The 13,454-nt window shown below is 34.8% G+C and overlaps 1 protein-coding gene across 3 annotated transcripts in view; it reads right to left on the bottom strand.

Annotated features, from left to right (window-relative positions):
• Window positions 1-13,454, bottom strand: part of HLCS (holocarboxylase synthetase) — a 123,433-nt gene that overhangs the window by 69,078 nt on the left and 40,901 nt on the right. For all 3 annotated transcript variants that reach the window (XM_054051242.1, XM_054051247.1, XM_054051250.1), the window contains one exon: window positions 8,294-8,565. In XM_054051242.1, the coding sequence (XP_053907217.1) occupies window positions 8,294-8,565 (272 nt within the window). The remainder of the gene's footprint in view (window positions 1-8,293; window positions 8,566-13,454) is intronic.

Below are 13,454 nucleotides of genomic sequence, written 5' to 3'. Positions count from 1 at the left end.
AATTGGTTTTTAGCCTCAAGAAAATAAAATGTTCCACTTTCCCCATACTCCCCAATTTTCACACACAAAACAACCCTTAGAAATGGATCCACATGCTTAAGTGGAGTTCTACCAGCCTTTGTGATTTCAGAAGAAATTGATCCTAAAGACTGTGTAAGGAGTCTCTCACTAGACAATTTGCCACTTGAACAAGGGAGTATTGGGCTTTTGATCAGTATTGGTTTGATAAACACTCTGACAATGTGCAGATTTTTCTCTGATTAATACTGCAATCTTCTTATATCCCACTTATTTTACCTTTTGCTAAAGATATATTCAATACATGAAAATAAAATTTGTTTCCTTTGAATGTCATATTTTTATTTCCTCTTTCCTATGTCTCAGCCTCCACCTCCCTGCTTTTTTTTCTCCTCTACATTTCTCTTCACTATTCCTCTTCTTCATCTCCAATGAATGGACAGACTGAAGATTTATTCAAACACAGATCAAATGAAAAATGCGTATAGGATGTATAATGCCCATTATAGTTGTATTCTGCAACTGCTTAATGTAATACATCATAAGTGCTTTATGTTTGCAAAGAATCCTTTAAAATACTTTTGGGGTTTCTTTATGTAAGATACAATCAGTAAAATCATCAGTAAAAATAGTGTCAGTTCAAGTTTACGAAAAACATGTGGAAGTTCATCCACATTTAACAGTTAAGCAACAAGAACAATGCCAGTAAATTTTTTTGAAAGCAACATGAGGTACAGCATTTTATAGCAATCCTGGGGATCACAAAACTGCAGTAAGGGAACCTCACTTTTTTTACACACCATTCTACAGGCCATGACATTTTAGGCTGAATGATATGAGGTGTGATAAATGCAAGCCTTCGTTTGAATACAAACAGATTCTTAAAATATTTTAACTAGGAGTATAAGTGAAAATAAATTAGGCCAGAGGGATTTAGGTAAAGAGTTCAGATTCTGTGGGATTTTCTTCGTTTCCTGCTTAAGGTAGAAATTACACAAGCTTTGAGAGTTTTTGGCCCTGGAAACAATTACAGAATTATTCCAAAATTAAATCACTATCTTCTGGCTGGCAGTGTGGAACAAACAAAAATCAGTGTATTTATTCTTAATAGCACCTGAACAGGTAGGTGAGGTCTAGGCTTCCCTGAACAGCCATGCCATAAGTTTCTTAGCTCCTACCTTAGCTCCCACACACTGTTGTAAAAACAATCTCTTTTTTCTCTTTTTTTTTTCTAACAAATGCAAAGAGATGGAGATGTGCAAAGTGGAAACTGAAAGCCACAATCTAACTTTGAGTTTCTAAGAAATCTGACGACACTCTTCTCCCTGTGTAATCAGAGTGAGAATCTGACATCTCCACAGAAAAATTCACATTTTGTGTGACCGCACTTAGTTGTAGTTCAGTGTGCAGATCTTTATCCTACTTTCAAGTAGTTAAAGCTAAAACCTAGCAAACAGCATTTTTGTCTCCATGTCTGACATGAGCAATTCTTCCCATCAGCTTCCTAAAAAACAATCAGAGAACAAATACTACATAGACATAATTCCAAGGCCAGAGGAGATGTGTATTTGGCTTCACTCCTCCAGAATTCCCATTTTCTGAAAAAATAGAGAATCCGTTTGGAACTTGCATGTGCTGAATGTCTCCAGCACATCTCCTTCATAAATTAAGTATAAAAAACCTGCAGTGCTCAGCCAAGTGAATTCTTTGTTAGTTCTTGAACTGAGAATTCCTCAGCCACACCTAAAGTGGGCATATGGTTAATCAAATACATTATCAAGTCACTTTGATACGCAACTGCTATTCTGTTCTATTTGAACACAATATCTTCAATTTATTCTTTTAGTAATCTGATGACTATAAAAATTAAAGGGTATGGGGCAGAAATGCAGATCCATGACTTGTCCAAGCCCCAAGCTACTCAATGAGGTTAATTAGGGAGGTGGGGACGTTGTTTCATCTGACCACATTATCAACATCTCTAGTTTTGCTATGCCTTGCCCTCCCCTTTTTAAGTCAGTGGGTCAAGTCCTACACTGACTTATGCAAGTCTGAGTTTTTTAACTTATTACCATAAGCACATGACTTCATTAGAGGCTGAAGTCTGACCTGAGCCTGGACTGGGGGCAATAAGTGGCAGGTTTCCCAGTGCACAGAAAGCTGTTTGACGAATGTAAAGACAGCCCTACCTGATATGTCTTTGCACTGACACTGTTGTAATTAACAATATGCTACAAAATAATGATTGAAAAAGCACAAGCACCACTTTCTCATTGAGGTGCAAACATTAATCCCTAAGTGCTTCTGGGTAGTTTAAGCTTAAGCTACTTTTCCTTTTGCTAAATAAAAGTTAAAATTCAAAGGCAGAATTGACAGTGACAGTTAGCAAATGAGCAGTGATAATATAAATGTAATATGTTAATTAATTTTATAATTATATCTAACAATACTATATGTATTATCATGATATACCATATTCTATTACATATATTATATACTTTTCCAAGATAATCTTCTTCAAAATAATGTGATGATTTGTAACTTCAATGATCAATTTTTTCATCTTAATACAAAAAGTCTGTTTTAAAATGTGTGCATGAAAACAGCACCATGTAAAACAATACAGTAAAATGTGATTTAAACCCTTCCACTTCCATTCCTTAGCTCTCATTTTAACTGTGCAGTCTTACAGGGTTTCCTCTCATATTTAATGAATGATGAGTGTTCCAAGGCTATATGTGTATTCATATGACAATGCAAATTGTTCAGGAACTTCCAGCAGCAGGGTAATACAATATGCTATAAAAGTTCAATGTGGGTTAATTGCTCTGCAAAACGGGTATCTTTTTTTTATGACTCAATCCCCTTTGGGAATGCCAAACCTCCCCCTGCACTGAGAGAAACCATGCAAGCAGGGGGCCCACTTCATTAACAGGAAGAAAATCTACTAATTTTACATAACAAAAAAAATAAAGAGGACCATATTTTGCCTTCAGTTCCATGAAAAATCAGACACACAAGGTGCGTGACAGGAAAATAGGGACCTAATTGTTTAGCGCCCTCAAGAACTGTTCACAACAGGTGGAAAGAAAGGCAAGGAAAATTGACGCAAAGGAGATGACAAATCCTAATACAGAAATCTTTCAGCAAGCATGTAATGAAAAATGGTATTGCAGAGAAGACTCTGGGAATGGCACAGAACCAAATCAGTGCCAAAAACTTCCAAATTCCTCCCCTTCTACAGCCAAGGAAGGGAACAGTCTTTTGGCTGCATTACAAAAATTCATCCATGATCTTTTGTTATCAGGCTGAAGGATAGATTTCTCTTAACACTGGATGATGCAGAATGCTACCAGTAAGTGAACAGAGGAATAAAGTATGAAATATTATACACTTACAACTAAATTATAAAAAATTACTGTTAAAATTAATTTGATTTGATTTAAAGGAAAGAAACAGATTTTGTTATTTGAGCTAATCTTTATCACCAAAGGAAGGTACAAAATACTGAATATATAAGAACTTCAAAGGAAAACAAGCATGGGAGTAGCTATTTCAGTGTACTAACTTCCTTCTTTCAAGAATGAAAAGACATTCAGTATTGCAAATTTTAAAAATAAAAATAAAAATAAAAATAAAAATGGAAGTTTAAAAGTTAGTAACCCCAATGACAAAGAACACAGGAAGATGATACGATATCAAGGCTAAGTTTTAAATGAGAGGGATGCAAATTAAAGTGTAAAATTCCTTAAACAGCAGGTCTATTGCCACTGGTTAGACATTCACCAAGCAAAGCATTCCTATCCCACATCACAGTTTAATAAATAAGTAACACCAAGGGAACTAAGCTTTTAAAAACACTATGAACTGTTGTGAGAGCTCTCTGCACAAAGAAGTACTTGTTATCCAAACTGATAAAATACTTCTAGTTACGTAGCTGTAGAAAAGATTATGTATAAAATGAGTACATGATTTAGATGTAACTGACCAATTTATTGGCATACTTCCTGCCCACCATGGCACTTTGCAGCTCTCCAACACGCATTCTTGAGAGAGAAAGGTATAAGGGGTTAATTTTTACAAACTGTTAATGTTGGTGATAAAACATCTATTTATAGCAGACTATTAACATATTAGGAGAGTCTCATGCTAAAAGAGAAAGATTACTCTTTGAAGAATTTGTACTCCAACAATCCATAACATCTCCAAGAGAGGAAACCACAACTTGCAGCTGGTTGGGACTATTAGAGCAAAACAGCTTCCTCTACCCACCTGAGCCTTGATTACGAGACACAGCTAGCTAAAAGTAGTAAAAAATGTTCAGAGCTTTTAAGAAAATGAATGATCAAGTTGAGCTAATAGTTGTGAGAAGAATAATTCTGACTTGTAGTTACAGTCCTAGTGGAATCCTGAGCCAAGTATCTGAGAGGGGAGGCTTTGAACAGGTACGCCTGATGAAGGAATGAAAATAAGCACTGTGACTATATGGCATACTTTGCAAGGCTACATTAATGTCAAGTTTCTATGTTCAAACGACATTTCAACCCTCTACTACTTATTTGATTTTAATTAGTTTTTTAAAAATATGGTTTAAGCAGAGAATAAGGGAGACCATGGAGGTGCATGGAATGACTAAACACGAGGTTACCCTGTTTACACAGAGCAAAACATCACAGGATTTGAAAAAAATATGAATCACTAAGTTCAAAAGTGCCATTCCAATCTCTTTCAAATACATGCTATTCTTACTTTCACTAGCTCACACCTGCATTAGCAGCATGCATATTTGAATATAACTGGAATAAGAGTTTTAAAATAAAATGAGTCCTAATGCTCACTTTCCAAAATTAGAGCTGTAGTACAGTTTTCAAAAATTCAACAATATGAATCTAAGAAAGCACCAAAAAAGAGGCGAACCAAAGATATGAAGGATTTTCATTTCCAAAGCTTTTAACTGTTTAGAAATTGTTTATACTAAGCTGACATTTTATATAAATACCCTAGTCAGCAATTATGAAAGCAACTTCATCCCACTTTTCATTTCCACTAAAATTCACCACTCTTCCTAACAGCACTTTGTGCTTCTTAAATACTGGGGAAAAGGGATCCACAAAGGCATATCATATAGAATATATCACATGCTGGCTTAATCATGTACGAATCAAATCTTCTGCCAACTAAAACATTAAAACAGGATATAAGGTGCCAGTAAAGAATACAACTGAAATGTACATCTAGTTAATTTACTTTTTAATTCCATGCTTGTGAAACCATTCCAGCCAGTTACAGTGTACTAGAAATATTTCTTCAACAATCTTAAGTCTTCCCAGTCTAACAAGTAAGTCCCTATAATGTAACATGTATACCACTAGAGCAGATCCATCCCCCAAAATAATGGTTTCATCTTAAATCACGCAATCCCACACATGCTCCAAGGAGAGGAAACAGAGAAAGCAGAACTGCTTCTTGCAAGGTTAACCTGTTCAAGTGGCATTAAGATAAATGTCTTTGAAGACAGGGTTTCTGAAATGGAACTTACAGAAAGAATTTCCTCTTAGAGAAAAAACAAGGGAGACTCTAAACTTTGGTAAGGATTTTAAGTTTTAATTTAAGAAATAAAAATGGAAATACTTCTAGAAATAACCTGAAATAATTCAAATAAAGCATTTAACGTGGAATCATAAAAGCAATAGGGATCATCTAAAACTATGGGACATTTAAACAAATCTTTATTTTACAGTTAGACTAATGCCATTTATTTGTAGATACCTACAGGTGAATTCACATATCATTTATTGTCTCTAAAGACACAGTGACAATACAGTGTGCATGTTAATATGCATACTACCAAGACCTGCCATCTGGAGAGCTAATGAACAATCATGGAATCCCATATTAAACTGCAGAATTTTCCCTTAGAATCTTTAGGACAACACTGTCAAGTTCAATCTATTCACTTAGCCTCCAGAATCAATTTTTCAAACTTTATGACAGGTCTAATAGTTTCCACCTGTTTCTCTTGCTTGACTTTTGACTGGCACATTACCAGCCAGGGTGGAAATGCAGACAAAGACTCCTATTAGGCTCCGGCTGTTTCTCTACTGTGAGGTTGCTCAGCCATTAAATTAGTTCCAGTCCACTTTCTCCTTCCCCATCTTAATTTTTGGGGAGTATGAAGGTTTGGGGAAGTAGAAAGGAAGAAGACACAAGTTTGATATTCAGTTGGTGGCAAAGGTACAGGAAAATCTCAAATCATGGAAGTTAAATGCTAAATTTATTTATGATTTACTAATTAAATAGTTTTCTAACTAAATTTACTACTAATCACACTAAGATCTTGAGGTTTCTGCACCATATTCTCAGTTATCCCAAGCTTAGTAAAATTTCAGACACCCTAAGAGTATCATGTAACAAGTGCTTATCGCAATATGCAATTACATAAACACATTATTGCCAATTTTTGGGGGGGAATCAAGAATTATCAATAATTACGCATTGTTTTGCTCCCAGAAAAGAAAGTCTTTTTTCCTGACATGTTTTCTTTTCACTCAGAATTGACAATTAGAGAAAAGTGTCATCCATGTACCCTAACGAACTCATATTGGTTCATTTAGAAGTACCTTCAAAATCTGACAACTTTTTTTTTTTTGTCCAATAAAAATGACCTAACAGGTATTTGCATCAATTTCTACTGATTTATGAAATGTTATTATCTGTGAAGGCTCAAGGTACTTTGCTGAATTGCAAATTACATGACCTACATTATTCTACAACCCATGACAACAAAGTATTTACAATAACATCAACCATAATACTCAAGACAAATATTTTTAACTTATCAAGACAAAGATCTTTCTGTAAGATAAATTTAACTGTTCAAATTATAATCTGATCATCTTCCCAGTATGTTACTTAGAGCCAGGACTTCTACTTAGAACCAGTGGTCCATGATCACTGCTCTTACCAAAAAAAGCAAGGGAGCTAATATAATCATATATAAATTGGCCAGACAAGATTATATTTATCTTGTGATATCTAAATAAATTTATATAGCAATTACATAGCAATATTTTTTTTATTGTGTGTGCACATAAGTACATACACACACAGAATAGTTTGGAGTCGACGGAAATTTGTACTTGATTCCAACTGTCTCTAAATTGCAATATTTTAGCACATTTGTAAATTCTATCACAGTGTCAACTGTAAGACTACAAACTGATTTACTTTAATATTATTATAATGCATCCTCATTAACAGATTTTGTGCACATATATTCTAAAACAAATCACCTTTATTACTCACAAGATGGCACATTTTTTAACATATTGGTCTCCAAATTTAGGCTTTCTCACTGAGGACTAAAGCTGTTATTGCTGGTTAACTAATCGATTACAGTAACATTCAAGATTATTTAACTGATGATGTTGAATAAAAAAAAATTAAAAACCAAAACAAAATTCCTGAGAGTATTTTGAACAGTAAAATTCACCTGCATTTTCTGCAGATAAGTTAATGTTAATACTTAGAAGAAGCTGCAGGTAGAAATACACATAAAAAATCTCTCCTGAAGAGCAACAACTTTCCAAAGACACTTTTTGCCATAAGAGTATTTCATGAAAGGTAACAGTACAGTCTTTGTACATAGACTCCAACCTAAGATTTAGTAACTGTGATTTTCATATCACTTAATCCCATTTGAAACTGTAATGAACTACCTTCTCAAAGGTATCCCACAATGCATTCACAAGGGTCATCTATGTGACGATTAAAGAATGTGTAGCATAACCCTAATCAATGTTTTAAAAACCCCAAACAAACCACAAGAGCATTTTAGTGATATATTCAGTAAGAGGAATGAGAGAAAACAGTGATGTTAAAATTAAGGCCACAATCTACTTTTGTCAAATAACTAGCTTAGAAAATAACTTGTCCTAGAAAATGCATATGATCTCCTAAATATGATATTTAATATCTTAATTTTTCCTATGGTGAAATTCATGCTTTACAAAAGAAATAATGATTAAACTCCACTGTCAAAGTAAAAAGTTGTCACACTCGGATTTTCCCATCTTTTAAGGCTTAGTATTTCATACATTATCAATTAATATTCTCTGAACACAAAGATGTCTATTTTGTGTCCCACCTAGAAGATATTCAGGGGTGGGTTTTTTTTTTCACTTTGGCTAAGTTTCTCTCTGAACACTGTATGCTACTGTAATTGTGAATTCCAGATCAGGAAGCTTATTTGGCATCATCTAGATCACTATCTTACCCATCTAGAAGATTCATTGTTGTCGTGGTAACTTCAGTAAAAAGAAGAATCTTTCCAAGCTTCTTTGTTTGAAGATTCTGTTGATATGTCTTCAGCTTGAAATGTTCTGATGAGAAGTTTCCCATCTCAGTGATGACTGGCATGAGAGATGGAGTTATTTCCATTTTTGATTCACAATATGAAACAAATTTAAGAGACACTTTGCTGGACGCTCTTAATCCTTCAGCATCTACATTTCCCTCAAGCCACTTCAGAAAAGAAAGATGGATTTCCTGCAGGCAAGCAAAAAAAACATAAGACATAGAAATAAGGAACACCACATGCAAAGACAAAAACATTCTTCCAAGAACATCTATATTCTAGCAATCATGTTCTACTCTAATATAGGAAAGTTAACTAAATTTCCTCTTCAAAGGTCAACTTTTGCTGCTTGTTCTACTCCAACCTAGCCTGACTACTTGATACCGTCTTCCTAGACTTGAGATTGTGTTCCTTTGCAGGTTAATTAGGCTTAATCTTACCCTATAGCAGGGCTTATTGTGATTCTCCGAGACACTCAAGCACTGAGTGCGCACACTCACCTGTATTAACGCAGGTTTTTCAACATGCTAAGCTTCTTTGCTGTAAGTCCATCACTAAGACTCAATTTGAAGGATAAAGCAGCAGCAAAGAAAAGCATTTACTGATTTCTCAGCAGAATACCTGCTAAAAGGGCTCATAACTTCAGCTAACAGAAGCTTGGCTACTATTATCTTAAATACATACAAAAGTGGCTATTAATTAGCTAGCTAAAAGAGAAGCACGTAACTCAAGAACACATACAATTAAGAAAGTTCTACCACTGTATGAAATACAGTTGTATGTATGCTCTGTTGTCCTTGTCCCAGTCAATGGCACAGCTAGCACAAATTTCTGTGCAAAAGAATTTAAATGTGAAAAATACATGTACGTACATAATTTTATGTATCTATAGATCAAAACTGTGATTTTTCTCTCCTTTACTTTAGGTTATTTAGAAATACATTTTTTTGAACATGAAATGAAGACATGAATTACTGGGACTATTCTCTGTCTGGTAATACCCTGAAACAACTGTTACACATTCAAAGGACTCTTTCTAGACATACCTAATTCTATTTTGAGAGATTTGATATAAAATGTTTGACATGTCTTTAGAAACCATAAGCTAATAGCCCACAAACACAGATGTTGGGACTTCTCACTGTGATGTGTGTAGCTTAAACTTCGAAGACCTCTATTTCTACAGTCACAGTAGTCTTCTATGTGACCTACGATACATGAAACCACAAAAATTGTGGTTTTTATTCTACTGAAAATAATGCACTAGTTTTTGCCTTCAAATTTTTAAGAGGAAGATATTTGACTTCAAAATAAAAAACTCCTAACCAAATATACGCCGCTCCTTTCCATCACTGCCATATCTGGGAACCAGCATACTAATGTTTTCTATGTGAGGGCCAAATACAGGACTAAGCTCTCTTGCCCCTGAACAAGATGTCTCCGAGTTCCAGCTCAACTCTTTAAAACCCACAAACCAAAATTAAGAGGAAACTTCCTATAAATAGAATCAATCCAAGGAATTACTCCAATTTTCCAAATCCCATTGTTGTTTGTTAAGAAGGAATGAGAGAAGTGGTCCTGCTCCTAACACCTTTCTAAAGATTTTCTGTCCTCAGAAACTACACATCCTTAAGTTTCACACGGACACTTCTTCTTCTGTGATGTTCTTTGTACGCTGAATGTCAGCAGACTTACTGGTCGGCAGCCCTGAGTCTGTGTAGCAGAGCATAGCATGAAGAAAGGAATAGTAACTTTCCAAACGCAATCAGGCACCAGCTTCTAAGCCCCAGGACAATCTAAGAGAGTGACTCAGTAGCTAAATTTTAGTTACAGAGAAATTACTTCTCATTTCTTGGTTTTCTAAAGCTTCATCTTACTTCTTGGATAAAATATGCTTTAAATATTTTCTTCCATTTTTTTTTATGCATCATAAATGATGATGTGGCATTAAAGGTTTTATGAGCATTTCTTTGACTTGATCTGCATAAGGCACTTGTATCTTTACTTAGTGTAACATTATAGCTTTGACGGACTGCTGCTAAATTCTTTACACACTATCCTGCTTGTTTCACACACACACAGAGTAACTTATTAGCTGTAACTGATATCTAGAAAAATTATAGCTTTCATTCTTGTCAGGCAGTATATGGAAAAAACTGTGCTTAATCAGAAAGTGCATTTTCCTATTGCTTTCCAAACACAAATTCACTTAGCATAATTGAGCATGCAAGTCCTAGACACAAACCCATCATTTTAAGACACATAAGGACTTGTTTACAGACTTACAGAAACATACATTAAGTTAAAAAATACAGGTGTTTAAAGTATTATTACATTCTAAACAGAAATCAAAATACTTGATGCTATGTGTCAGAAAATCTGATGTACTTTTGCCAGAGCATACTTTATGAAAAGCCTGAAAGAGCATATATTTATGTGCAATATTGTATTATTACAAATGTGCCACAACTCTTACCATTTATTCTCTTGAATATGTTCTTTCAGGTGATTTTTTTTTTCCCCCATATTTTTTAGGTTTCTTCCTTGATTTAATTCTCTTGTTTCTAAAGCATACTGAACCATTTAAAAATTTACATGTGCACAATTATGAAGCTAATTTTTCACATACTGTACTCATGTTTACAGAGCTGATCAAAAATATAAACATGAGAAATACATAATTAAAACCACCATTTCATTTTTAACAATTCCTAAAAAATATAGGGTTTAATTTTTAATGAAGTAAAGTTTGAAGTGCTTTCCAAGTACATGCTATAAAATTAATTTTCACTGTAAGAAAATTCTCCACACCAAGTTACAGAAACACAAAGGCTGAACCAATGCATTTTGGTCTCCAGAATCATACTGGCACACAGAGAAATACATTTTTGTATAACAAAATAAAACATACATAAGAAGTCAGGGTTAACCTCTGCTTCAACTCCATTTGAAAGGAATACAATCAAGTCAGAACTTGAACTGTGTGATTTGTTGCTAAGCTCCGGATTCAGCTTTGAATTCAGAAGGTATCCTCAGCTGCGTCTGCCGTTCTGCAGCAACCTCTGGTGGCCACTGAATTGAAAAGTGTTGGTTCAGTAACTATTTGACCTTCCACACCTCTGGCACCAGGTCAAGCGTGTCCAGCAAAGCACCCAACACAAGGTAAGGGAACATCCAAGCTCCTGGGCCACTGCTGACCCTGACCATTTATCCAAATCCTAAAATGTGCAGGTACAAGCTTTAAATGAGTATGCAACCAAAAATGCTATAGCTGTTATATATTAACGCACTGCCAACAGTATTGCAGCTACTTACACATATAGTCGTACTAAAATCTGTATTACACATATTATCAGTACCATACTTGGTAAATATAGCTACACTTGCCTTAGGGCGGCACAAATACAACTGAAACTGTTGTTTATCGTTACTGCTTCTGTTTCGGATAAGAGACCTGAAGTCAAGCCAAATTTAATCTCCTACTAAACTGTTCATTTTCCAAATCGTTTTTCCTATGTACGTTCTCTCAATAACGGTATTGCCTTCTTAAAGTAAGAATGAAACCTAACATGTTAACCAAACAACTTAAGAGACAAAAGAGCTAATTGGCTTTCCACAGTTAAAATAATTAACTACAAATTTAACGTATATAGTGAGAAAAATTTTCTACACGTTTTAAATGATAAATGCACGATATATTTTGAATGAGTAGTGAAAAACGATTACCAAATGCAGGAAAGTACTATACCAACAGGAACTACTCACCACGTCTCAGTAAAAAATTCTCCCCCAGCACTCCAAAGCACAACTTAAATCCTCCTGGACAGAGAAATACAAAATTTCAAAGAAGCAATGGCCTCACTGATCTGGTACCCAGGGAGAAACAGATCAACCAGCAAAATTTTGACTGTCAGACTTAAAGTGTCACTAAATGAAAAGTTGTTCTGAGTGGGTAAGGAGATATAGGGGATGTTAACTCACAAAATTCATAGAAATTGATTTAAGTTACTCCACACTTCATACCCTCAGCTCCTCCATTGATCAGCACAAAGGTTTATTAGGAGTCACTATATCAAAGACTGGTGGTCTGACATAGCAAGTTGTCAAACTAAAGTTTAAACAGTAATTGTAATGTAAGAAAGGAAGAGTAAAAGCTGTATTTTGTTTATGATTTAACATCTGCTTTCTATGATTTTAAGAGTTTGGTCAGGTGTGTGAAGAAACTGCTATGTAACAGAAGTTTTCTTTTGCTGTTTAAAATTCTTTTACTTTTGTAATCATTACTTTCACTTTTTCTTAATGCTTACTTAGTGGTTGAGATTGAACAAGACGGAGAAAAGGGGGAGATATAAGAGACAAAACACAGCTGCATATGGACCCTTCTCTGTTGTAGTATAAAATAACAGAAAATTACAGCTCCTGATGGAGAAGGTTTTATTTGCACCTGGGCTCTCTCAGCCAGTGAGACACGCACAAAGCACAAACTTTCAGTTATAATGGTTCAAAATAATCTCAAATCTAAGACGCCTTACATTCTATTTATATGCAGAATTTTTATGTGTTTTCTTATTTTCATATGTATGTTCATATACACACACAGATGTATGCAAATATCCCTCTCATTTGGCTTCTTCGGGAGCTGCTCTTTTCTACCAAACTGTGATGACTGTGTCACACACTGTATCAACAGAAGTCTTTGTTAAGACAAAATTCAGTCACAGCCCAATTTGTTTTCTATCAAAAACGGAGAAAAAGCTAAATGAAAGCTAAAAATATAATGCCATAAAAGAAACATTACACATCATAATAATGTATGCTCTCTCCTTTTGAACATTATACATCAGTCAGCTCTCTCCTCTTGTGCAAGAAAACTTGAGACTATTATAACCACTCTAACTGATGACTCAGTTGTGAGTCACTCTGTTGTGACTATAATAAAATACTCTATTTTACCTGCTGCTTGTTGACTAAGTGAGGCCAATTATTCACCTTCTGGATACATAGCTAGAACACAGTCTTAAAATTTTTCTCCATCCTTTGCATAACATGTAACTACTTCCAACAAGCTAACTCCATTTTT

This window comes from Cuculus canorus, chromosome 1 (genome assembly GCF_017976375.1).
Source record: "Cuculus canorus isolate bCucCan1 chromosome 1, bCucCan1.pri, whole genome shotgun sequence".
Classification (NCBI taxonomy): Eukaryota; Metazoa; Chordata; class Aves; order Cuculiformes; family Cuculidae; genus Cuculus; species Cuculus canorus.
This window is presented reverse-complemented; position numbering and strand designations above follow the sequence as displayed.